Here is a 26987-nt window from a genome sequence, read left to right on the forward strand (position 1 = left end):
AATGAGTAAGAGACTGGAAGAGACAGAGATCAGAGAGGGAGAGAGACAGAGGTGAGACGGGGAGACAGGGACAGTCTGAAAGAAAGGGAGAGCGAGAAGAAGAGGCCATAAGAGACACAGAGGGTGTGTGAGAGCAGAGAAGTGAGACAGGCCTATGAGGGGCAGCACCTGACGGGCACTGGACGGAGCTGCGGCTGCGCCCAGCACCCACACCGCCCTCTTGCCCCCTGTCCTTGGGGCCCGGAGCTGGTAAGTTCCCTGGCTGGGCTGAAAGGGGTGCACATTCCTGGTGCCCCAGGGCTTGGCAGGGATGGTTTGGGGGTGCCTGTGGGAGGGGTGAAGGGGTGCAGGAGACAGTAGCTGGAGGAAGCCGGAAAGAGGGGTCCCTAAGCACAGAGAGGGGAGAGGGTCAAATTCCTGGCCATTGTGCGGGGGTGGGGGCTGGGGGTGGGGGGGTGCCAAGAATAAAGGAGCCCCTATTCTCTGTCTTGGGCCACAGACAGCTGCCCCCTCCCCGCAGCTGCCAGTGCCGCCCACCTCTCTCTTGGCATCACCCTCGGTATGCGGGCCCAGGCCGGGCCTCGCCCAGCCCCCCGGCCCCCAAACAACAGGCTCTTTCTCCGCAGCCTCCTCCGACCTGCGAGCCCCTGACCTCGGCTCTGTCCCCAGCCGGGTCAGCTGCAGGGACGCGCACACAGTCCCTTTCTTTCTCGCCCTCGATGGAGGAGGGCCGGCCCCGGAGCAGCCTCAGCCTGGCCAGCAGCGCCTCTACCATCTCGTCGCTCAGCAGCCTGAGCACCAAGGTGGGAGCTTCCTGGGGGGGCCCGGGGAGGAGGGCGGGGCTCGGGGCTGCCCCCTCCTCCGGTTTCCTAGCCCTGGGTGGGGGCCACCCCAGGGACTCCGGTCGTCAAGAGCAAAGATCCTTAGCAACAGGGTCTGCCAGGCCTGGTTGGGGCCCGCACTGACCACCCGCTGCAGCTAGGAATTCCGATGCACTTAGCCGTCCCCACCCCTTGCATTTTCCTGATTCAAAGCCAGAGGCACCGCCGGATCGAGTCTGGCTGCTAAGACAGGCCACGCCCCCGCCACCAGCCACGCCCCCCAGGACCTCGGATGCAGTGGCGGCTCAGTGGCTCCTGAGCTCCCTGCCCAATCTCTAGCCATCCATGCGCCCAGGGCTGAAATCCGACCAGGAGAGACCTTCCTCTGACCATCAGGCCCCATGAGGCCCAAGATACTTGCATCCCACCTGGTCGCCCAGCCCAGAGTTCGGTGACACCGGTTCCCTTGTCCTCCCGCCCTGCCCCTCCCTCATTCCCACTTTCCCAAGTTCCGAGTCCATAGATTCCAGCCTGACCTTGCTCAGCACCATCCCTGAGGGCAGCTGTGGGAATGCGGCCGTGGAGGCCTGAGACCCTGTGTGCACAGGAGAGAGAGGGGCTCTGTCTGTTGGGATGGAGCAGTGGTTGGCACGCTGCGGCTCTCGAGCCACACGCGGCTCTTTGGCCCCTTGAGCGTGGCTCTTCCACACAATACCACGTGCGGGCGCGCACGTACAGTGCGATTGAAACTTCGTGGCCCATGCGCAGAAGTCGGGATTTTGTGGAAGAGCCACACTCAAGGGGCCAAAGAGCCGCATGTGGCTCGCGAGCCGCAGTTTGCCGACCACTGGGATGGAGTGATTCGGGGGCCCCTCCACCCTGGACGTGGTTGCTGAGCGATGCCTCTCTCTGGCCCTGAGCGTTCTTTGATTCTGACTCATCGCATGGAGGCCTCCTGATATGGGGACTTCCCAGGCAATACTTCCAGTTCAGATCTCAAAGGCTGCCCCACATCCCCGGCTCCGGTGGCCAAGGGCATCCTCTCCTTGGCGGTGGACGCTTCGCTCCCAAATTCCTTCCTCCTGGGCCAGCCTCTTCCCTGCCTCTGAACCCCTCTCTCCACATGGGATAAGTGTCTCAGCTCTGCACTGTGCACGCCCATTCTGACCTCAAAGCTCAGCTCCCTCCTGCACCTGGTCTCCGTGGGCACCAGGCGAGGGGGTCGCCCGCCTCCCCCTGCACTGCCCCCTCCCCCCAGCCTTGTTCACCTGTCTCCTTCTCTCCTCAGAAGCCCACCCGGGCAGTAAGCAAGGTGCACGCGTTCGGGAAGAGAGGCAATGCGCTCCGAAGGGACCCCAACCTCCCGGTGCACATCAGAGGCTGGCTGCATAAGCAGGTGGAGTGAGCGGGAGAAGGGACAAGACACTCCGAGTGACGCTAGAGGCTGTGTCCCTGGCTGCCTGCTCTTTCTCTCCTTCTAAGCCTCCACATTTGTTTGGTTTTGTGTTGCTTTTGCTCTCATTCATTCTCCCCTTATTCTGTCATGGTTTCATTCATCCATTCCTTCATTCAGTGACAACTTCTTCGACATGACAGTGTGCCAAGCCCAGGGCCACATACCACGCAAATAGGCCAAGTATCCATAGTCCATTCAGGATGGGGGTGGGGCAGGGGTGGTTAACAAATCAGTATACAAATAAATGGAAGGAGTGAAATAATAGGTTGTGTATAATCCTGTATAATAAAAAGCTAATATGCAAATAGACCGAACGGCAGAATGATGGGTCGCTGTGACACGCACTGACCACCAGGGGGCAGATGCCCAGAAGCTGGGCTTATGGCTGGTGAGCGCAGTGGCGATGGCAGGAGCCTCTCCTGCCTCTGTGGCAGCAACAAGGATGTCCCTGTGGGGAGCGGACCTAAGCCGTCAGTCAGACATCCCCCGAGTGCTCCCGGACTGTGAGAGGGTGCAGGCTGGGCTGAGGGACCTTCCCCCCTGGGTGCACAAATTTCGTGCACTGGGCCTCTAGTATGTAAATAAAGTCAATGTGAAATCGATGATTTCAGATCATAGGAATTTCTGTGAAATGAGGTGCTGTGAAGAACTAGTACGGGGATGTTTTCTAAGGTGGCTGAGGGATGAAAGCTATCTTTGTCTGTTGGTCAGGGAAGGCGTCTCTGAGGGGGTGACATACATTTGAGCTGAGAACTGAATGACAAGAAGGAGCCCCTCATGCTAAGATCTGGGGGGCAGAGGGAATCCGAAAGCAAAAGGCCCCACCACAGGCCAACTCTGGGTGTCTGGAGAAGCCAAGGGGACAGAGAGGCAGTGATTCTCAAAGTGTGTCCCAGGCTGGCAGCACCAGCAGCACCCGGGAACTTGCTGGACAGGCGAGCTGTCAAGCTCCATCCCAGGTCCACTGACTCTGAGCCGTGGGGATGGGCCCAGGAACCCGGTTTTGACAAGGCCTCCTGGTGAGTCCTCTGAACGCCCAAGTTTTAAATACCCTGGAAGCCAGTGAACCAGGGTAAGGAATTGGCGACTTATTCTAAGTGTGATGGTAAGCTCTGTTTTTGAGCAGGGACTCATATGATCTGATTTACTTTGAAAGATTCTATTGCTTCCGTGGGCAGGGATTGAAGAGAAGAAGGGGCCCAGGTTGGCAGTGGAGTAGTGCTGGCAGAGAGAGGATGGGGAGATGCAGGATGCGGGTTGTAACTCAGTGCCACCTTCCTGGCCTCTGTGTCTCAGGCTCCAGAATCATCAGATATATCCAGCCCCTGCCCATGAGTGGCATGTATCTGTTCCAACTTTCCCATAACTTCTCTCTCTCTATTTTTTGTTCATCCTCACCGGAGGATACTTCCATTGATTTTTAGAGAGAGTGGAAGCGAGGGGGAGAGACAGAGAGAGAAACATCGATGTGAGAGAGACACATCAATTGGTTGCCTCCTGCACCTGCCCCGACCTGAGGCTGGGGATTGAGCCTGCAACCAACCGAGGTCCGTGCCCTTGACCAGAATCGAACACAAGGCCCTTCAGTCTGCGGGCTCATGCTCTACCCACTGAGCCAAACAGGCTATGGCTTCCGTAACTTCTCAACCCCCAGTTGACAGATGGGAACACCCGAGGGTCCCGGTGGGAACATGACTGTGTAAGTAAGGGCGTAGTCTGCAAGTGGTGGAGCTGGGAGTCGAACTCAGGTCTGACTGTGTCCAGAATCTTCCCTCCTCTCAACCTCCTGCCTTCCAGTCCTTTGTCTGAATCTATTGCATCAAACGTGTTTCGGTCCTCCCCTCTCTCCGAGTCTTTGTACCCAAGTGTCACTGTCTCCATCTCCTTTCCGGACCCGCTCCTCATCTTCTCCTCCCTCTCTCCCCCGCCCTCAGGACAGCTCCGGGCTCCGGCTCTGGAAACGCCGCTGGTTCGTTCTCTCTGGCCATTGCCTCTTCTACTACAAGGGTCAGTACCGCAGCCGGCATGGGGCGAGGGACGCCCCTCCCAACCTCTCTTTCCTCTAGCCCAGTGGTTCTCAACCTTCCTAACGCCGCGACCCTTTAATACAGTTCCTCGTGTTGTGGTGACCCCCAACCATCACATTATTTTCGTTGCTACATCATAGCTGTAATTTTGCTACTGTTATGAATCGTCATGTAAATATCTGATCTGCAGGATGTATTTTCATTGTTACAAATTGAGCATAATGAAAGCATAGTGATTCACCACAAAAACAATATGTAATTATATCTGTGTTTTCCGATGGTCTTAGGCGACCCCTGTGAAAGGGTCGTTCGCCCCCCAAAGGGGTCGCGACCCACAGGTTGAGAACGGAGCCTCGTGGCCTTCCAATCTCTGTGTGACCCCTGACCTCGGGCCCTCTCTTTGCAGACAGCCGCGAGGAGAGCGTCCTGGGCAGCGTTCTGCTCCCCAGCTACAGCGTCCGGCCCGATGGGCCCGGAGCCCCCCGGGGGCGGCGCTTCACCTTCACGGTGAGTCCCTCCATCCCCCGATGCGCTGTGCACTAGGCGATGCGGGAGGCATTGGGGCACCTTTATTGTAGATCAAAGGTCTTGGCCAGGATGGATGCCACCTCGGACGTCCCAGTGGCCAGCTTTTTCTCCCCGCAGGCGGAGCATCCTGGCATGAGGACCTACGTCCTGGCGGCGGACACGCTGGAGGACCTGCGCGGATGGATACGCGCGCTGGGCAGGGCCTCCCGCGCGGAGGGAGATGATGGGTGAGTTACAAGCCACGCACCTGGCCCTGCTGCTCCAACCTGGGGTGTCTGTTCATTCCCAACTCCTCCCCTGGAGGCCCTCAGCACCCAATCACCAGTCTCCTAGCAAAAGAGACTCCGCCCCTCAGGCCCCTGTGTTGCAAGAAATGCAGTCTTTTCCTCTAAGCTCCGCCCACCACGTTGTCCAGGCCCCCTTATCAATATTCCACACTCTCTCTGATTGGCTCCCTCAGAAGTCTATACCCAGAGGTTGCCACCTACACATGTCAGTTTTTTTTTTTAAAAAGACACAATATTTTGATCAAAATATATTGATTTCAGCCGGAACCGGTTTGGCTCAGTGGACAGAGCGTCAGCCTGCAGACTGAAGGGTCCCAGGTTCAATTCCAGTCAGGGGCATGTACCTGGGCTGCGGGCACATCCCCAGTAGGAGATGTGCAGGAGGCAGCTGATCGATGTTTCTCTCTCATCGATGTTTCTAACTCTCTATCTCTCTCCCTTCCTCTCAGTGAAAAATCAATGAAATATATTTGAAAAAAATATATATTGATTTCAGATAGAGGAAGGGAAAGGGAGAGAGAGATAGAAACATCAATGACGAGAGAGAATCATTGATCAGCTGCCTCCTGCACGCCCTCTACTGGGGATTGATCCCACAACCTAGGCATGTGCCTTGACCGGGAATCGAACCTCAACCTCCCCGGTCATAGGTCAATGCTCAACCACTGAGCCACTCTGGCCGGGCCACAATGTCAGATTTTTTATTATTTATTTTTAAATCTCTATTGTTGAAAGTATTACATATGTCTCCTTTTCCCTCCTATTAACCCCTCCAGTCCGCCTCGCCCCTGGCCTTCACCACCCTACTGTCCGTGTCCAGGGGCCATGCATATATGCACACAAGGTCTTTGGTTGATTGCCTGTCACCCACCCTCCCTCCCCCGCCTTCCCGCTGAGATCCCGCACTCTGTCCCATGCTTCCTTGTCTCTGGATCCAATCCGTTCATTAGTTTATTTTATCAATTAGATTCCACATGTGAGTGAGATCATGTGATACTTGTCTTTCTCTGCCATGTCAGATTTTTTTTTTAAAAGGCTTCAGACTGTCTCTCCCCGGGTCTGGCCGAGTCTTCAGGCTGGAGATGCGTAGTCTGGGGCATTGGGGTCCCACTTGGTGTTCCTCTCCAAGTCTTCCACACTCGGGCCTTAGTTTCCCCATCTGCAAAATGGACACAGTGATTGATAGTGCACCGCCTCCCCCCCTTTTTTTTTTCTGTGTAGGTCCCTGTGCCTTTGTCTGTGCATTGAGAATAAGGGCTGTTAGGTGCCAAGGAGTGTTGTCTTTTTCTGTGCTCACTCGCTAGGGGGCGACCCAGGTCACCCGCACGCCCCCAGCCGGGGGAGGGCCCCGGCGGCCCCGGCGGTCCTCCGGAGGCGAACAAGGGGGACGAGGGGCCCAGTTTAGAATCGCCGCAAGGGGCTCGGCTTTCCAGGGAGCGTGGCCGCCCCGGGACGCTCACTCCCACTTCCCATGCCGACCTCCAGTCTGGACCCGGGATTCAGAGGACGAGGAGCCCCGAGTGAGTTGGACCAGGGGAGTCCGGGAGGGGAAAAGCTGGGTTGGGGGCGTGGCCTAAGAGAAGGGCGGGGACTGGGACCGCTGGGGGCGTGGCTTAGCGCTTGCTTTCTTGAGTAGGACTTGCTGGGGTTCCTGTGGGGTCAGAGCCTGTGGGGGGGCGGAGGGAGAGCCTTGAGGAGATGCCAAAAGGGGAGGGATTATGCAGGATCTGGCCAAGAGGAGGGTTCTGCTCTTAGAGCATCGGTTCTCAACCTGTGGGTCGCGACCCCTTTGGCGGTCGAACGACCCTTTCACAGGGGTCGCCTAAGACCATCCTGCAGATCAGATATTTACATGAGGATTCATCACAGTAGCAACATGACAGTGATGAAGTAGCCACGGAAATAATTTTATGGTTGGGTCACAGCATGAGGAACTGTATTGAAAGGGCCAGAAGGTTGAGAACCACTGTCTTAGAGGGACAGGGAGACACCCCAAAGGGAGACACGTCTTTGAGGCTGACTTGGTGGGTGGTGGGGCGAGGGGGCTCGAGTTGAGCCAGTTCCCCCCCCCCCCCATTCTCTCCTCCCCGCAGCCTGTTCACACCTCTCTCTCGCCCGCCCTCCCCTCTGAGCCTCCCCCGGCCCCGGTCGGCCCCTGCACGCAGGCCCCCTCCCTCCTCCTCGGGTGACACCCCACTCCCGGCCAGACCCCATACCCCACTGAGTCGCATCGACGTGCGCCCTCCCTCGGAATGGGGCCCCCAGCGCCAGGCCCTTTCCCGGCCTCCCACTCCCCGCCGAGGACCCGCCTCCGAGGCTGGGGGAGGAAGGCCCCCCCGGAGCCCCCAGCCCTGGCATCAGGAGGCCAGGACGCAGGTGAGTAGGGAGGAGATGGGGCTGTAGCTCCAGGCTGGCCTCGGGCCATTACACCTGCAGCATTTGGGGGACTGTAGGCCGGAGGACCCTCCGCCTGGACAAGGGCGTGAGAAGTGGTGTGGGTTGCACAGAAGTGGTGTGGGTTGCAACTGCCTCCTGTGTCCAGTTTGCCTTTCCAAGTTGGCCGCCTGCTATTTTCTCTGGGCATCACGGGATTGGAGCCCAGAATATCCACAGCTAACCACAAGAGTGAGAGGGAGGGCAGAGGGCAGCTCCCATCCGCCCTGGGGCTGTTTGGCCAGGCTTGTCTCTCTCTCTTTTTTTTTAAAAAAAAATGTATTTTATTGATTTTTTTACAGAGAGGAAGGGAGAGGGATAGAGAGTTAGAAACATCGGTCAGCTGCCTCCTGCACGCCCCCTACTGGGGATGTGCCCGCAACCAAGGTACATGCCCTTGACCGGAATCGAACCTGGGACCCTTCAGTCCGCAGGCCGAGGCTCCATCCACTAAGCCAAACCGGTCAGGGCCAGGGTTGTCTCTTTATTAGCATCCTGCGTGTCCCTACAGTGACACTGGGCCGGAGAGCAGGTAGTGGAGGAAGTTAGGGGGCCCAGTTTTGAACCTCAAAGGGCCTCCCAGGGCACTTCAGTTCTGGGCACACCCACTTTATTTTTTTAAATATATTTTTATTGATTTCAGAGAGGAAGGGAGACAGAGAGAGAGATAGAAACATCAGTGATGAGAGGGAATCATTGATCGGCTGCCTCCTGCACGCCCCCCTACTGGGGATCGAGCCCGCAATGTGGGCATGTGCCCTTGACCAGAATGGAACCTGGGACCTTTCAGCCTGCAGGCTGATGATGCTCTATCCACTGAGCCAAACCAGCTAGGGCTGGGCACCCCCACTTTCATATATGTTGCTAAGACACGCCAATTTCTAAACATCTCTTTTTCAATATTCCTCCCAGGCCCCCTCTGGCTCCTCCACTTATATCCAGCTGCCCCCAAGATCTCCTGGGACTCGGGCTTCCATAGTTTTATTGGTAAATATCCTGGGGCACCTCGAAACCGTCAGAGCCCCTCCCTTGCTTTCCTGGCTAAACTGAACCTCGTGTGGACTAGTGTGCCTAGACCAGGGCGGGTGTTTCAAGGGCCTCGGGCAGGGGCTTCTGTTAGTTTCCTCAGGCTGCCGCAAACCGGGTGGCATACATACAGACTATCTCTCCATTCAGTCATAGCATCTTCTAGATCTTTTACTTGAGTCTTAAAAGTTTTTCCATAGAGATCTTATGTGTTCTTAGTTAAGATAATGCTCAAATACCTGACAGATTTTTTAAAAATATATTTCTTTATTGATTTTAGAGAGGAAGGGAGAAGAAGAGAGAGAGAAATGTCAATGAGAGAGAATCATTGATCGGCTGCTTCCTGCATGCCCCCAACTGGGGATCGAGCCTGCAACCCAGGCATGTGCCCTTGGCCGGAATTGAACCTGGGACCCTTCAGTATGCAGGCTGATGCTCTAGCCACTGAGCCAAGCCAGCCAGGGTTACCTGACAGTTTTTATAGCTATTTGAATGACATCATCTTTTAAATTATGTCTTCTAGCTATTGATGGTGTAGAGATATGCTATTTAAAATTTTTTGTTTGTTTGTTTGTTTTTTGAGAGAGAGATCAATTTGTTGTTCCACTCATTCATTCCATTCATTGGTTGATTCTTGTATGTGTCCTGATTGTAGATCAAGCCCCCAACCTTGGCATGATGCTCTAACCCCGTGGTCGGCAAACTGCGGCTCGTGACCCACATGCGGCTCTTTGGCCCCTTGAGTGTGGCTCTTCCTAAGCCTTAGGAGGACCCTAATGAAGTTAATAACAATGTACCTACCTATATAGTTTAAGTTTAAAAAATTTGGCTCTCAAAAGAAATTTCAATCGTTGTACTGTTGATATTTGGCTCTGTGGACTAATGAGTTTGCCGGCCACTGAAATCTAACCAATTGAACTACCTCGGCCAGGGCTAGAGATGCTATTAATGTTTATCTTGCATGTGACATCCTTGCTGAATTCTATTTGTTCTAATCTTTGATTCTGTTGGTTGGCATTTCTGGGTAGATGAGCATGTCATCTGTAAATTATGGTTTTTATTTTCCCCTTCCTATTCTTTTCTTTTTTTAAGATTTTAAAATTGATGTTTAGAGAGAGAGGAAGGGAGAGAGAGAGAGAGAAACATACATGATGAGAGAGAATCATTGATTGGCTGCCTCCTGCACGCCCCTCCCTGGGGATCGAGCCAGCAACCTGGGCATGTGCCCTGACCAAGAATCAAACTGGCAACCAATCCCCGCAGGCCAGGCTGAGGGACCCCACCGGTGCACGCTGGAGGGCTCCAGGGCGTGTCCAGCCTGACTCTCCCAGTCCCAATCTGCTGGACCCCAGCAGCAAGCTAACCTACCAGTGGGAGCGTCTGCCCCTGGTGGTCAGGCGCAGCATAGCGACTGGTCGAACAGTTGAACAAACAGTCAGACACTTAGCATATTAGGCTTTTATTATATAAGAAGGATATATATATATATATATATATATACACACACACACACACACACACATGTTGATTTCAGAGAGGAAGGGAGAGGGAGAGAGAGATAGAAACATCAAAGATAAGAGAAAATCATTGATGGGCTGCCTCCTGAGCACCCCGCACTGGGGATCAAGCCTGCAACCTGGGCATGTGCCTTGACCGGGAATCGAATCATGACTTCCTGGTTCATAGGTTGACGCTCAACCACTGAGCCACCCGGTTGGGCAAACTGACAACCTTTTGATGCCCAGGATGATGCTCAACCAGCTGAGCCACACTGGCTGGGCTGTTTTCTGTCTCAGAGCATTGGGCAGGATGTCTGATACTGTGTTAAACGGTAACAGTGGTAGTGGGCACCCTTGGTTTAGTCTCAGCAGTAAAGGAAATGTCTAAATGTTTCCCGTTAATGATAATATTTGTTATAGCTATTTGTTAACAGAGCACATGGTATCTTCCTAAAGCCAAGAAGTAGACAATGGGCCTGCTGAGGTTTGCTCACGCTTGGAGCGAAGCTAACAGGGAGGGGGGTGTCTGTCGGTAGAAGCGGAGCGGGGTCAGCTCTGAGCTGCAGTAAAGCCCTGGCCGCCCAGGTGACCCCGGCTTTTCTCCTCTTCCTCAGCCGGGCCCTCCCCTGGACTCATCCTTCCACCAAAGCTTGGAGACAGATGTAAGTGCTCCGGGCAGAGTTCCCAGAGTTGGGGAGAGAATATTCTAGGTGTGTGTGTGTGTGTGTGTGTGTGTGTGTGTGTCGGGGGGTGAGGTAAGAGCCAGATCTGGTCCTGTTCTCCTCTTTCAGACCCTGTTGACCAAGTTGTGTGGGCAGGACCGGCTCCTGAAGAGGCTGCAGGAGGAGATAGACCAGAGACAGGAGGAGAAGGTGGGGCTCTGGGCTGGGAAGACACCCAGCCCCCCCTCTACCCCCTCCCTGCCCTTAGCCCTTCCTGATCCCCAGCATGCGGGGTGGCAAGGATGTGGGGGGACACTTTTCCTCTCTCCCTGGGGCTGGGTGTGACTTCAGAAGGTTAATCTTTTTTTTTTTTTTAAAGTTTTTTATTGAATTTAGAGAGAGGAAAAGAGAGGGAGAGAGAGAGAGAGAAATATCCATGATGAGAGAGAATCACTGATCAGCTGCCTCCTGCACGCCCCCTACTGGGGATGGAGCAGACAACCCGGGCACGTGCCCTGACCAGGAATTGAGCTGTGACCTCCTGGTTCATGGGTTGATGCTCAACCACTGAGCCACACTGGCCGGGCGAAGGTCATCTTTTTCCCTCTCGGTGCAGGAGCAGCTAGAAGCAGCCCTGGAGCTGACCAGGCAGCAGCTGGGCCAAGCAGCCAGGGAGGCTGCGGCTCCCCCGCGGGCCTGGGGGCGCCAGCGCCTCCTGCAGGACAGACTGGTCAGTGTGAGGGCCACTCTTTGTCACCTGACTCAGGTGAGCATCTGGGAAGGGACCTACCCTCCCAGGGGGCCCCAGGACTCAACAGGTGGTTCCTGGAGGGGACCGAACCCCAAGAGCTCATGGGAAGGTAGTTCCTGAGAATCGCCCGCTCCCCGAATTTTAATCCCGTGCTCTTGTCTGTCCCAGGGGGTGAGCAGCCAGGAAGCTGCAGAACTTAATTGCGTGGCTTAAGAGGGTGCGTTTGATAAGGATTCCTGGCTTTGAACCTCAGCTCCCACTCACGGAAGCTGTGTGAGCTTAGAAAAGTTACTTAACCCCTCTGGGCCTTCGATCCCATCAGATGCCTCTTATGTAAACTCGAGATGGAAAATACAGTATTTACTTCATAGGGTCATTGTGGAGGTTCCATAAATATACGTAAATGAATGAATGAACGAATATTTAACACGTAGGGTACCTGGCATCTGATAAGCACTAGTTACGTTGTTAGCTGTAAATATTATCATCTGTAAAATGGAAACATGAATAGTACCCGTCGCACAGACTTAAACGAGTGCCAAGAACGGTGACTAACACACATGAAGTGCCTGATAAATATTCGCTGCTGTAATTATTACTGTGGGCGAGGAGGTTTTCTGCTGCCCAGGAGTGCATCGGGGTGTGGCCTTGGCTAGCCCAGGGCTTCACCAGGTGTGCCCCAGGGCGGCACAGAGGTGAGGGTTCAGAGACAGCTGTTCTTGCTCTACACTAGCAGCTCTTTGGAGTGGCAGGTTCCTTATAGGCGCTGGGGTTCCCCGTAGTTGGAGCCAAAAGGCCTTTGGGAATTGTAGTCCAGGTGCTGGTGCAGGGCACCAGGCACCAGGCTTGCCTTCTTCCTCCCCATCTGGGAAAATTGGGAGTAGGAACGATCTTGCAGGCGGGCATGCTAACCCTGTGTCTCCCCTTTCTGGGACCCGAGGAGCGGGAGCGGGTCTGGGACACGTACAGCGGCCTGGAGCAGGAGCTGGGCACCTTGAGAGAGACCCTGGAGTACCTGCTGCACCTTGGGTCCCCCCAGGTACGTACGTCCCTGTCCCAAGCCCCCAAGCCCCACCCTCCACTCCAGGTCCACCTGGAGACCCTTTGGGCATTGAAGCCCCTCCCACAGATTGAAGTACTTCTCACTTTATCACAAGTTCCTCCCCTTCTCTCATTTCCTTCCTTTTCTTTTCTTCTTCTTTTCAATAATCACCCGAGGATATGTCTATTGATTTTAGAGAGAGGAAGGGAGAGAGAGAGAGAGAGAGAGAGAGAGAGAGAGAAACATCAATGTGATAGAGAAACATTGAACGGTTACCTCTCTTATGTGGCCCAACCAGGGATCGAACCCCCAACCTAGGTATGTGCCCTGACCGATAATCGAACCCACGACCGTTAGGTGTAGAGGACGATGCGTCAACCAACTGAGCCACACCAGCCAGGGCTGTTTCCTTTCCTTTTAAATCCCTTATTATAGCCCAACCGGTTTGGCTCAGTGGATAGAGCGTCGGCCTGCGGACTGAAAGGTCCCGGGTTCGATTCCGGTCAAGGGCATGTACCTTGGTTGCGGGAACATCCCCAGTAGGGGGTGTGCAGGAGGCAGCTGATCGATGTTTCTCTCTCATCCATGTTTCTAACTCTCTATCCCTCTCCGTTCCTCTCTGTAAAAAACCAATAAAATATATTTAAAAAAATAAATCTCTTATTATAGTTCACACCAAGCTCTTCACTTTAAGACCTACCTTCGGGCTCAGAACCACTCTCCCTCTGGTTTAAATCTCTCTTATTTTGAAGCCCTACTCTCTGTGTCAAAACTCCTCTCCTCAGCCCTGTCCCCATCCTGCAAGTTCATCCTGACTTTCGCTGTTGAATGTATCCTCTGAATTTCCAGTCCTAAATCCAGTCCCTTAGTTCGAGACCCACTTCTGAAGGATAAGCCCTGTTGCTTACTTAGCCTCAGACCCACCTCTTCTTCATGCTCGGCCTAGCAATCGAGTTTCAAAATCATCTATTTTTTTTAAATACTCACCTGAGGATACATTTTTATTTATTTTATTTTTTTTTAATATATTTTATTAATTTTTTACAGAGAAGAAGGGAGAGAGATAGAGAGTTAGAAACATCGATGAGAGGGGGGGGAAAAGGACACTTATGTAATACCCTTTGTAATACTTTAAGCGAAAAATAAAAAAAAATAAAAAAATAAAAAAAAAATAAAAAGTATTTTAAAAAAGGAAAAAAAAAAAAAAAAAAAAACATCGATGAGAGAGAAATATCGATCAGCTGCCTCCTGCACATCTCCCACTGGGGATGTGCCCGCAACCAAGGTACATGCCCTTAACCGGAATCGAACCTGGGAACTTTCAGTCCGTAGGCCGACGCTCTATCCACTGAGCCAAACTGGTTTCAGCCGTGAGAGGCATCAATTTGAGAGAGAAAAATAATTTGGTTGCTGGGAGATTGACTGTCACCCAGGCATGTGCCTTGACTGGGAATTGAACCTTCAGTGCATGGAACAATGCTCCAACCAACTGAGCCACATTGGCCAGGGCCAAAATCGTGTATTTTTTAATTTTATTTTATTTATTTTTTATTGATTTCAGAGAAAAAGGGAGAGGGAGAGAGAGAGAGAGAAACATCAATGATGAGAGAGAATCATTGATCAGCTGCCTCCGGCAAGCCCCACACCGGGGATCAATCCCGCAACCCAGGCATATGTCCAGACCTGGAATCAAACCGTGATCTCCTGGGTCCTAGGTCAGCACTCAACCACTGAGCCACTCTGGCTGGAGCCAGAATCATACATCTTTCGTTAAAAACATTGACTTCTAGTATTAAATGTGTACTTACTTATGCCCTGACTTCTTCATACTAAACTCTACCAACTTCTTCCTAAAATCCACCATTTAACACTAACTTCCCCTAGTGGTGTTAAATATTACTTACCACCTGCAATATATGAAGAGAATAAGGAATACATCACAACCAAATTGGGTTTGCTACGGGAATGCAAGGTTAGTTTTAACACTTGAAAATCAGTCCATGTATTTCACCACATTTGGCAAAATAATAGGGGAAAACCACATGGTTGTCTCAATAAATGCAGGGGGAAAGGACAAGATTCAACACCCCGTCATGATAAAAGCTCTCAGCAAAATAGAAATAGAAGGGAAGTTCCTTAATCTGATAAAAGGTATTTACAACAGATCTACAGCAAACATGGTCAGTGAAATATGGAAAACTTTCTGCCTGATATCTGGAATAAGGCAAGGGTGTTGCCCTAGCTGGTTTGGCTTAGTGGATAGGGCGTCAGCCTACGGACTGAAGGGTCCTGGGTTCGATTCCGGTCAAGGGCACATGCCTGGGTTGTGGGCTTGATCCCTAGTGGGGGGGCGTGCAGGAGGCAGCCGATCAATGATTCTCTCTCATCATTGATGTTTCCACCTCTCTCTCCCTCTCCCTTCCTCTCTGAAATAATAATAATAATAATAAAAGACAAGGGTGTCTGCTATCACCAGCTGTAGTCAGCTTTGTACCACAGGTTTTAGACAGTACAAGTATGAAATAAAAAAATTAGGTATAAGGACAAGAAAGGAAGAAGTAAAGCTATTTTTATTTACAGATGACATGACTGTGTATATATGTAGAATATCCAAGTAGTTTCCAGCTCTAGCCAGTTTGGCTCAATGGATAAAGCACCGGCCTGCAGACTGAAGGGTCCCAGGTTCGATTCCGGCCAAGGGCACATGCCTCAGTTGCAGGCTTCTCCCCTGCATGCTCTCCCTGGTCAGCGTGCATTCAGGAGGCAACTAATTGATGTATTCCTCTCACATTGATACTATTTCTGTCTTTCCCTCTCTCTTCCACTGTCTCTGAAAACCAATGGAAAAATATCCTCGGGTGAGGATAAATAAATAAATAAATAAATGCACACATTTTTAACAACAAAAAACAAAACCCCACAAAATAATTTCCAGAGGCACTATTAGAACAAGCATATTTAGCAAGGTTAATATCAATTGTCCTCATGTTTGCTAGTGCCAAACAATTAGAAAGTAAATAAACAGCAGTTTGTTTTTTAAAAATATATTTTTATTGATGTCAGAGAGGAAGGGAGAGGGAGAGAGAGATAGAAACACCAAGGAGAGAAAAATCATTGATGGGCTACCTCCTGCACGCCCCCTACTGGGGATGGAGCTCACAACCTGGGCACGTGCCCTTGACCAGAATCAAACCCGGGATCCTTCAGTCCTCAGGCCGACGTTCTATCCACTGAGCCAAACCGGCTAGGGCTAAACTACAGTTTTTATAATTAACACAAACAAATTAAATATCTAGGAAGAAATCACAGGAAAGATTTGCAAGACACCTGCTCTAAAAGCCACAGGACATCATTGAGAGAAGGTAAAGACCTATATAAATGGGGAGATATACCAAGTTCATGGATAGGAAAGAGGCACTAATGCAAAGATGTGGTCTCCCCAAGTGAATTTCCCCAATGGGGGTCAGCAACCGCGACGCAAATCCAGAAGGGTTTTGTATGGAGATTGACAAACTGGCCCTAAATTGCATTTGGAAGTACAGAAGGCCGAGAGTAACCTAGGCAACCTCCAAGAACAAAGCTGGAGGACTAACACAGCTGGATGGCAAGCCTGACTGGAAAGCTGCTGTTAATAACACAGGCTGGCCCTAACCGGTTTGGCTCAGTGGATAGAGCGTCGGCCTGCGGACTGAAAGGTCCCAGGTTCGATTCCGGTCAGGGGCATGTACCTTGGTTGTGGTCACATCCCCAGTAGGGGGCGTGCAGGAGGCAGCTGATCGATGTTTCTAACTCTCTATCTCTCTCCCTTCCTCTCTGTAAAAACATCAATAAAATATATTAAAAAAATAACACAGGGTAATATTGACACAAGGTTAGTCAAACGAACCAAAGAAACTGAATAAGGTGTTCAGAAGCAGACTTGCGTACATTGATACGGCCCCCTATTTGTGACAGAGCTAACACTGCAGAGCAGTGTAAAAAAGACAGTGTGGGTGATAAATGGTGGTGAGGTGACGGGATATCCATATGGAAATGGATAGCCACAAATCCAGCCTCGATATGCCCACATAGTCCATTTATTTATTTTTATTTTACGTATATATTTTTTATTGATTTCAGAGAGGAAGGGAGAGGGAGAGAGAGAGAAACATCAATGATGAGAGAGAATCATTGATTGGCTGCCTCCTGCACGCCCTCTACTGGGAATATAGCCCGCAACCTAGGCCTGTGCCCTTAACTGGAATCGAATCCGGGACCCTTCAGTCCACAGGCCGATGCACTATCCACTGAGCAAAACCAGCCAGGGCCATAGTCCATTTATGACTCGATAAATACAGCCCAGCTGGTTTCAGATCCTGCCTGTGGCCTATCAGCTTTGACCCTCTTGCATTTTCCCTCCCCCAGGACAGAACGTCCGCTCAGCAGCAGCTGTGGATGATGGAAGACACCCTGGCAGGTCTGCGGGGCCCCCAGAAACCACCCCAAAGCACTGAGCCTGACTCCCCGTCACCTGCACTCCAAGTCGAGGAGTCTTCAGAGAGAGAGGTGAGGTTTGCACACTTCTCTTCCCATCCCCAGCTTCCTGCCCCACCTGCCCCTGGCCAAACGCATCACCCACTCACCTCTTTCCCTCTCTGATCAACTAACCAACCTCAGACGAGTATCCTACGCTGCGGAAGCCTGAGTTTCCTTATTTGTTACATGTGAGCGTAAGCCAGGGGTGTGCTGGACCCCCTCCCCCCCTCCCCCCTACCCCCTCAAGGGCAAACTGCGGGCATCACTTCCCAACTCCACAATCAGTGAAGTCCTGCTGAAATTGACCACAATGGGAATATTTACACCACGGTAATTGGCAAACACACAAACCAGGGCTGTTTTCTCCCAGAGAGGCATTGCTTAAACTTCTGATCAGAACCCCCACCTTGCAGAGCTCTGTAAGAAGGAGAAAGGATGCCTGGGGCGTGCCTGACACAGAGTCGGCCCTCAGGCTCAGGAGCCACTATTGTCTCATCTGGGTTAGGGCCGCTGCTTGCCGTGAGCTTCAGAGCATGCACGGAGGAGCCCTAGGTTCAGACGCCAGCCCTGCCTTCTTGGTGACATCAGTCATTGACCGAATTCTCTGAGCGTCAGTAGAATAAGAATAGGTGTCTCATAGATTTATTGAGGGGATTTAATAAAACAGGAGAAGTACTGAGCACCATGCCAGATGCATCATCATTATAAATCCCCCCACTTATAATGCCCCGTCCTGTGCCAGGCACTGTTCTAAGGGCCTTACATGAGGTTTCAATCCTCATATAAGAAGTTTAAATGTGGCCCAGAGGGGTCGAGCAACTTGCCCAAGATCACACAGCTAATGAACGGCAGAGCGGAGGTTGGTCATCTGGCTGCTGGTTTTCGATCTTAATCCTATTGTGCTGTGTCTCAGTTGCCAGGTGCATTAATACGTGGTAATAATAACGACGCTGATAATCATTTTTCCTCTTCCCCAACCGGTCCAGAGTCTGCCTGAATCCTTGGAACTGAGTTCACCCCGGTCCCCAGAAGCCGACTGGGGGCGGCCCCCCGGGGGGGACAGAGGCGCTGCCAGCCCTCGCTCAGGTGAGCACCCTGGGCCCGGAGGGACACCCGTGGCATCCCCTGTCCTCACCACGTCCCGTTCTGCCCTTCCAGGTGTTGGACCTCCCAGGATCTCCCAGGCTTCTAGCCCCGAGGGTCGCTGCCCTCCCTCCCCACAGCCAGGAGCCAAGGTAGGCAGCCTATTGGGCCCCTCCGGCCCATCTTTGTAACGTTTCCATCTGGTCAGCACGGATCACCCACTCTTGGGGGGAAGGGGGTTCTAAGAGGGGGTTCTAAGGCCACAGCCCAGATCAGAGAGAATGTGACTTAAGAACATTGGGATTACATTTTGTCTCTGCCACCGCTAAGCTGTGTGACTTCGGGCCAGTTACTAAACCTCTCTCTGCCTCCATTTTCTCATCTGCAAAATGGAGCTGAGAGCAGTGCCCACCACCTAGAGCTGATGTGAGGATTCAAACTAGATGAATGCCCAGAAAGGGTTGGAAATAGTGCCTGGATATAGTAAGTACTTCATTCATTCATTCATTCATTCATTCATGTATCTATTCATTGACTCAACAAATATTGATTCAATATCCTCTTCACTGTCCGATAAGGTAGCCAGTAGCCACATGTGGCTGTTTACATTTAAACGAAGTAAAATTAAAAATTCACTCACGCTCACCACACTGCCGCTGCTCAGGAGCAGATAAAACATTTCCATCACTGAAGAAAGTGCTTACTCACAGAGGTATTTAGGCGCTGAAGTCGCAGATGTGAACAAAATGAGAAAAAAACCTTTTTTTTCCTTATGAATCTGGTGTTCTAGTGGATGTCAGAGGCAGATCATAAACAGCCAATTTACTGGAGCCCTGGCTGGTGTGGCCCGATGGTTACAGTGCTGGCCCACACACCCAAGGGTTTTGGGTTTGATTCCCGGTCAAGGGCATATACCTGGGTTGCAGGTTCAGTCCCTGGTTCTGGTCTGGGCATGTTTGGGAGCCAACCAATTGATGTCTCTCTCTCTCTCTCTCCTTCCTCTCTCCCTTCCACTCTCTAAAAATCATTGGGGAAAAAATGCAAACTTTTGCAGATTCTAGACCAGCAATGTGGTGCATACACTGTGTATTATATAAAATCTCCAGCGATGCCTGGCGCAGCATTCTTAACCAAACACATTAACATTTCTTCAATAAAATGTGTGAATATTCATATTAAATGGGATAAAAACTATAAATAACATCTCATTTAAATGTCAAGTTTTTTAAAATAGCAATAATCTACTAAATGAGCAAGTCAGAATAGAATAAAAATACAACTATTAGGCACTTTTTATTTCTTTTTAAAAAATATTTAGCCCAAGCTGGTTTGGCTCACTGGATAGAGCGTCGGGCTGGAGACTGAAGGGTCCCAGGTTCGATTCCAATCAAGGGCATGTACCTTGGTTGCAGGCACATCCCAGTAGGGGGTGTGCAGAAGGCAGCTGATCGATGCTTCTCTTTCATCAATGTTTCTAACTCTCTATCCCTCTCCCTTCCTCTCTGTAAAAAATCAATAAAATATATTTTAAAAAATAAAATAAAATAATGCAGGAGCTGCTCCCTGGTGGTCAGTGTGCTTCCACAGGGGGAACACTGCTCAGCCAGAAGCCGGCTCATCGCTAGCCAGCAAAGGATGTCTGACTAACAGCTTAGGCCTTCTCTAAGCTGTTAGTTGGACATCACCTGAGGACTCCTGGGCTGCCAGAGGGCCCATGCTGGGCTGAGGGACCCACCCCACCGCATGAATTTTCATGCACGGGGCCTCTCGTTAATACGAATCATTGATTGGCTGCCTCCTGCATGCCCCTTACTGGGGATTGTGTGCACAACCTGGGCATGTGCCCTGACCGGGAATTGAACCATGACATCCTGATTCGTATAGGTTGATGCTCAACAACTGAGTCACACCTGCTGGGCTTGGCAGGACAACTCTGATGCCCACTAAGACATCGGCAGATGACTGATCCAAATAGGGTGTCACGAAGGCCAGGGAGCTGCCACCTGTCCTCTCCCCCCTAAGCTTTGAGGTGTGGCCACTCCAGGAAAAAATCCCCAATTCCCTTATTTGCTAGACATCTCTCTCTGGAGCCCTCTAGCGGCCAGGCCCTGCGGAAAGTGTTGGGGGGCCAGCCACGAATTAGACCTGATGCTCGAGTCTGATGGAGGGGAGGCATGAATGCAATCTTCATACAAGTCTGACAGCAACAAGCCGTTTCACAGGGGGACTGGCAGCATTAGGAAGCCTTTTATTTTAAAAAATATCTATTTTATTAATTTTTTACAGAGAGTAAGGGCGAGGGATAGAGAGCTAGAAACATCAATGAGAGAGAAACATTGATCAGCTGCCTCCTGCACACCTCCTACTGGGGATGTGCCCACAACCAAGGTACATGCCCTTGACCGGAATCGAACCCGGGACCCTTGAGTCCGCAGGCCGACGCTCTATCCACTGAGCCAAACCAGCCAGGGCTGGGAAGCCTTTTAAAGGATAGGTAAACTGAGTCCCGGTGAATGAGAAAAGGTTTGTCCATGTAGGAAAGTCCAGCAGAGGGAACAGCATGGAGGTGACGGTGATGCAGAAACAATGCTGAGTGTATTCCTTTGCTTAAGCCAGGTAGACCCGGAGAGTCTAGGGATTGGTCGCCATTAGGCTGGGAGGGGGAGGCTTTGTGTCTGTTGCTGATTGGCTGGTTTTCAGAAACGCGGGGCCAGCCCTGATTGGCTGGCTGGCTGGCTGGCTTTCAGAGAAGCGAGGGGCGATGACCTGACCTAGCAGGTTTGCGAGCACTTCCGGTGCTTCCTTGTTGTCGTGGATACCAAACAATCGGTCTTTCCTGGGAAGGGCGCGGTGTGCAGCGTGGACGTGGGTGGTGGGGGCTGCTTCGGGAATCGCTTCTTCCGCTCCCCAGCCGGGCAGTTCCGCGCCTGCCCGGCGGGGGGCGCAGGCGTTTCAGAGCCGAGCAGGAGAAAGACATGACCACGAGGGGGCAGTAGACACACGGGCTTTGTTTACTACATTCGGACAGGTTTGCCCATGGGTGGGAGAAGCCGGGACCTGAGACCCCGAGGTTATTGCGTGGGAGCCACTGTCCAATGAGCAAGTCAGAGTAGAATAAAAATAGAAACGTTAGGCACTTTTTATTTCTTTTTAAAAAATATTTTTATTGATTTCAGAGAAAAGAAGGGAGTGGGAGAGAGAAACATCCTATATAATAAAAAGGTTTGATTGCCAGGTGCATCATCATTATAAAACCCCGCACTTATAATGCCCCTGAGAAGGGGATTAAGGGGCAGGGTGATAGCACTCAGGGCACAGCGGGAGTCGCTGGGAGACTCCTTAGGTGGCAGCTGCTTCGGGTATATTTTCTTTCTCTCTTTCTCCCTTTCCCTTCCTTCCTTCCTTCCTACCTTCCTTCCTTCCTTCCTTCCTTCCTCTCTTTCTTTCTCTCTTTCTTCTAATATATATATAGCCCAGCTAGCGTGGCTCAGTGGTGAGCATCAACCTATGAACCAGGAGGTCAAGTTCAAATCCCAGTCATGGCACATGCCCAGGTTGCAGACTCGACCCCCAGTGGGGTGGGTGCAGGAGGCAGCCAATCAATGATTCTCTCTCGTCATTGATGTTTTGATCTCTTTCTCCCTTTCTATCTAAAAATAAATAAATAACACATTAAAAATAAAAAATGTAATATAATTCAATAAAAATAAAAATATATATATTAGAGAGAGAGAGAGGGAGGGAGAGAGAGAGAAACATCGATGTGAGAGCACAACATTGGTCAGCTGCCTTCTGCACACCCCCTACCAGGCCTCAAGGCCCCCATGAAATCCGGGCAGGTGCCCTGACCAGGAATAGAACTGGCAACCGTTTGGCGCACGGGATGGCGCCGTGCACCAAACTGAGTCACACTGGCCAGGGCCGCTTGGAGTCTTTTATAGCTGCAGGTTCACCTTACCTCTGGCTAGCAGATGCTGGGCACAGCTTCGAGGAGTATTCAAAACAGGCAGGCTTCAAGTGGCTAAAAATATCTGCCTGTTTGGATGGCTATATTTGAAACAGGTGAAGGTGTAGAAGCTTGGATTTGGCCCTGGCAGGCTCTGGGGCCAGTGGTCTGGCCCCGCTGTGAAGAAATAAACGACACGGGGCCATGTGCGGGGGACTGTGTGCAACAGGTGGGCGTGCGACTCAGGATGGGCCAAATCGGAGTAAAACAGTGAGCAACAGATGGATCCAAGCTGTTGCTAGTTTTCAGAATGTTCTAGTTGCAGCCTGCAGTGAGGAGTCCTCTTCCCTTTGTTTTTTTTTTGTTTTGTCTTGCGTGTTTTTCCCCTTAAACAATACGTTTACTAACTCACAGTTCTGCAGGCTAGAAGCCCGGAAGCAGGGTGCCCTCGGGGCCATGCTGTCCGGAGCTGGGGAGGGATTGCTCCAGGTCCCTTCCTTGGCTCGTGGCCGCACAATTGCAAGGTCACGTGGCTCTCTCCCGGGGTGCGTGTCTGTGTCCAAGCTGCCCCCTTTCCTGCAGGATCACATGCTCTCAGCCGGATCTCCCTTCTCCTCTGAGTCCCATCTCTGTCCCCTTCAGTGCAAGTTGGCACCGTTGCTGCTGCGACCATGTGCTGGACCCGCAGGCCACATGCCTAAATCGCTCAGCAAACGGCTGTCCGGCCACACCCTTGGCGTTCTGCCCAGAACACGCTTTCTCCTTTTTGCCATGTGAACAGGCTGAGCATCGCCCCAGCCTTCAAGTTCCAGGTTCCTTTCGCTGAACACTTTCTTTTGCGCTTTATCGCTGTTCTCTTGCATTTTACGTTCTTAAGGCTGAAGTTCATGATCAAGGTGTCCGCCGGCCCGTGATCCCTCTGAGGGCGCTGGCGAAGGATCAGCTCCAAGCCAGTGCCTTGGCTTGTGGCCTCATAGCTCCGATTGGCACATGGCATTCTCTCTGTGTGCGTCTTCACCCTGGTTCTGAGGGCAAGTCAGAGCTCATCAGTCCTCTCTCAGGCCCACCCAGCTCATCCTCGGGACAGTTTAATTAATCAATCCTATTCCTCCTGTTGTTTTCAAGGCTGATTCAGAGTTGTGTGTGTGTGTGTGTGTGTTGAGGCAGAGTGGTGGGTGGGGACCAGGCCTCAGGGCCTCAAAGGCCTTGGCCCCGAGGGTGCAGTGCTTGGGGATGGGGGGGGGGGCGGGCGCGCGGGCGGGCAGTGGAGGGACAGCCTCAGCTCCGGGCATAGAAAGAGCCCTCTGAGATCCGGTGGTGAACTTACTGGAAAGGGCAAGGCTGGAGGCTAAGAGATTCAGGGAAGAGATGAAACGGAAGCCAAGGTTGGGGTCCTGAGGCCTTTCTCATCCTACAGCCCCCCCAGGCCCGGCCCCGGATGAGTGCTCAGGAGCAGCTGGAGAGGATCCGTAGGAACCAGGAGTGCGGACGGCCTCTCCCTCGCCCCGCTTCTCCGCGGCTCCTCACTCTGGGGAGGACCCTGTCCCCCGCACGATGCCAGCCTGACGTGGAGCAAAGGGTGAGGGGAGCAGAGAGGGCGGTGGGGTGGCGGGGTGTGAGGCTCCTGGTGTGAGGCTCATTGTCCCTCTCCGGAAAATGGGGGTGCTCCCTACCTTCCTACCCAGAACCGGGTTTCCCAGTTCCACTGGCTTGTACCTGTGTCAAAGGCAGCGTCCGGGCCCCTTCTCGGTGGGGGTCAGAGGTGGGCAGATACAACATCCCCAGCTCACCAGGCATCTAGGGTCTAGATTGCAAGCCCAAGCTTTCTTTTCAGTTACTCTGTGTTGTCAAAGGCGAAAAAGAAAGAAAGAAAGAAAGAAAGAAAGAAAGAAAGAAAGAAAGGGAGGGAGGGAGGGAGGGAGGGAGGAAGGAAGGAAGGAAGGAAGGAAGGAAGGAAGGAAGGAAGGAAGGAAGGAAGGAAGGAGTTAATTCATTCTATTGCAGTGAGGAGAGGGCTCCAGACCCCATCAGAGTGGCTCGCCAGGGCGGTTTCATCTTACTTTTCGAGGCAGGAATTAGACAAGTCGTAGGTGGGGTGATTTTACGGGTAGGATTGTTTTTGTCAATCAGGGGATCATCTCAGTCAGACGAACCCAAACCTGTGTCTCTGTCTAGCCGGTTTTGGGGGGACAGGCCGTTCAGCCAGTCCTGTATGAGGTAAAGCAGGAATCCGGAGGGTCGGTTCTGGCTTTGTCACAGGTAAGCGAGGTGCGGCCTCTGTGTCTTCTCGAGGTCTACGGCAAAGAAGGTTCTTTACGTGTAAAGTTAATCATTGCCAGTGTTTTGAGGCCATTTCAGCCCCTCTCTGAGCCTCCTTCATTTCACCCTCACAATGGGAAGTGGGGGCTCCCCGGTGAGGAGGACTATGCCCCGTTTTTTTGCAGCCTGGCCTGGGACACGCCGGAGCCCAGAAATGGCTCAGAAGCTCGGGGTCCTGGAGCAGGTAAGGAACTGGGGTGCCCATGAGGAGCAGGGAAATCAATTTCCCAAGGGGAGGCGAGTAGCTTTGTTATTTATGTCACCTGAGTTCTGAAGTGCAGATTGTAGCCTTTTATTATTTTTTTTTTTTAATTTTAAATTCATGAGGGAGAGAGAGAGAAACATCTCTTGGTTGCTGTACACGCCCTGACTGGGTGGGGATCGAGCCTGCACCCTGGGTATGTACCCTGACCTAGAATTGAACCCGCCACCTGTCGGTCTGCGGGATGACACTCCAACCAACTGAACCACCCGACCAGGATGATTGCAGAACCTCCTAGAGTTCCTGGGGCATCAGAAAGCCCTGGATCCCCAGTGAGAACAGCAGTCCCCCAAACTGCAACCCTGGGTGGATATCAACTCCCCCCGACCATCTGGAAATGGGGTGAAAGTTACTGGTGACTAGAGGGGAAATTCCATGGTGCACAGGAGCTTTTTATGCCGGCCTGGCCAGGTTCAAAGTCCTTGAAGTTTGCCCTAATTGGTTTGGCTCAGTGGCTAGAGCGTCAGCCTGCAGACTGAAGGGTCCCGGGTTCGATTCTGGTCGAGGGCATGTACCTTGGTTGTGGGATGCAGCTGATCGATGTTTCTCTCTCATCCAATGTTTCTAACTCTCTATTCCTCTCCCTTCCTCTCTGTAAAAAAATCAATAAAATATATTTTTAAAGTCCTTGAAGACACGTGCTGAGGACTACAACTCCCAGAAGGACACGTGGGGGCACCGCAGTAATCACTGTCCTGGCTAACTGCTGGTCTCCCCCAAACCTTTTTTTCTAGTTCGAGGAACACCACCCCTTATATTCCCATGTCCGAGGGTCATCGGGAGCGAGTACTCAGCCTCTCTCAAGCTCTGGCCACCGAGGCCTCGCAGTGGCACCGAATGATGACAGGTGGGGAGGGCGGGGGGTGGTTGGGGACCCAGGGCTCCGGGTTTTGGGGAAGGGGAAGCCTGAGGCCTGGAATCCTAGCTCCTGGTGGGGAGGGATCGCGGGTCCCCGGAAATTCTTTGTCCTGATGAGGAAAGAGCTGCACAGGGTTTGGGAGTTCTCGACCCCAGACAGCAGGGGGTAGGGGCCCGGGGCTCCTGGGTCGGAGAGAAGAAACGCTGGGGGTCCGGGACCTCGGGCCCCCCATTTTGCCCTTCTCACCCCTCCCTCGTCCTCTCCAGGTGGAAACTTGGACCCCGGAGGCGAACCTCTTCCCCCGGTGCCGCCGCCTCCGTCAAACCCCAAGCCCCCACTGCCCTCGCCCCCACGATCTCCTCCTGCCGCCAATGCGCGCTCCCCCGGGTTCTCCCGCCAGGGCAGCGGGCGTGGCGCCGGCCCCGCCTCCTGGGCGCCCACGTGGGACTCGGGGGCGGGCCCTCCCGCCCTGACCCAGGACGAGGGGGCGTGGCCTCTGCGCGTCACTCTGCTGCAGTCCAGCTTCTGACCCCCGGCGGCAGCCAATAGGAGCGCGAGGGCGTGGCCGGAGACCTGGAGACACCCTGGGCGCCCGGGGGCGCGGTCTGGTCCGCCCCGGTGGCCCGCAAGGGAGGGGTCTCTACGGGTTTTCCCAGCACTTGTCCAAATCGGGATTAAAACTCTGCATTGTTAGTTAATAGCGTTCTGTCTGGCTGTCTGGGGCTGGGACCCCGGGGACTCTGAAGGGCGGAGCTGGAGGCTGGAATCCGGGGTCCCCGGGGAGGAAAGGGCGGGGACCTCGGACTTGTTAGGGCTGCGGGAGGAGGGGGGCCGAACTTCCAGGCATCGGGACTTCCTGGCAACGCTCCCCCCCCCCCCCCCAAGGGCCCACCCGACTCTGGAGGAGGGAGGGGCTCCGATGTGACCGAGGGCGAGACAGACTGACCGACGCGGGATGCCCACGGGGAGGTGGTCCTTGTTGGGGGGTTGGGGGAGGGGGGCGCGGCATCGGAGCCGGGATCCTGCGAGCCTTCGGGGAGGGGGTCTCCGGGAGAGGAGCGACCAGGTGGGAGGAAGGAGTCCCGATTCTTTTTATAAAATCCCATTTGCAAAGCTAAGGAATGCGCGGGAGTGGCATCCATCCTGGAGCCGGGGTTTTTGGCAGGTGCCAAACCCTCACTCCCTTTCTCTGGGTCTCCGTTATTCGGGCTACAAAACGGGTGGCTTGGGTGGGGCGGGGTATGTCTCTTGCAGATTTAGGGTTTATCCGGAAGCCAGAGATGGGGGTGGGGTGGTCTCAGGAACCTCAGCACTTGGAGTAGCTAAGGAGCATATGTGTCCAGGCCTCTGCCTTTTGTCCTGGGGGGTCACCAGGAGACTGGGGTCACCAGGGGCACCGAGTTGGGTGATGGGCCCGCTCCAGGTGGCCACAAGGGGGCAGCAGAGGCCTCACCACGGTCTGTGCGGGGGT

General features: G+C 52.9%; 1 protein-coding gene across 1 annotated transcript; it reads left to right on the forward strand.

Moving 5' to 3' along the window:
* PLEKHA4 (pleckstrin homology domain containing A4) lies at positions 1-26192 on the forward strand. The gene is made up of 20 exons (XM_070401530.1): positions 1-249; positions 627-803; positions 2110-2217; positions 4212-4284; positions 4711-4811; positions 4950-5059; positions 6424-6639; positions 7213-7495; positions 8465-8539; positions 10692-10739; positions 10869-10949; positions 11356-11505; positions 12431-12529; positions 16937-17077; positions 18034-18133; positions 18206-18282; positions 23494-23655; positions 24521-24579; positions 25392-25504; positions 25783-26192. The coding sequence occupies exons 2-20, from the start codon at positions 720-722 to the stop codon at positions 26043-26045; spliced, it is 2343 nt and encodes a 780-aa protein (XP_070257631.1). The 5' UTR covers positions 1-249; positions 627-719; the 3' UTR covers positions 26046-26192.
* Positions 26193-26987: the final 795 nt, after the last annotated feature.

Source organism: Myotis yumanensis, unplaced genomic scaffold (genome assembly GCF_028538775.1).
Source record: "Myotis yumanensis isolate MYYU_CA2020_CCGP unplaced genomic scaffold, mMyoYum1.0.hap1 SCAF_23, whole genome shotgun sequence".
NCBI classification, from domain to species: domain Eukaryota; kingdom Metazoa; phylum Chordata; class Mammalia; order Chiroptera; family Vespertilionidae; genus Myotis; species Myotis yumanensis.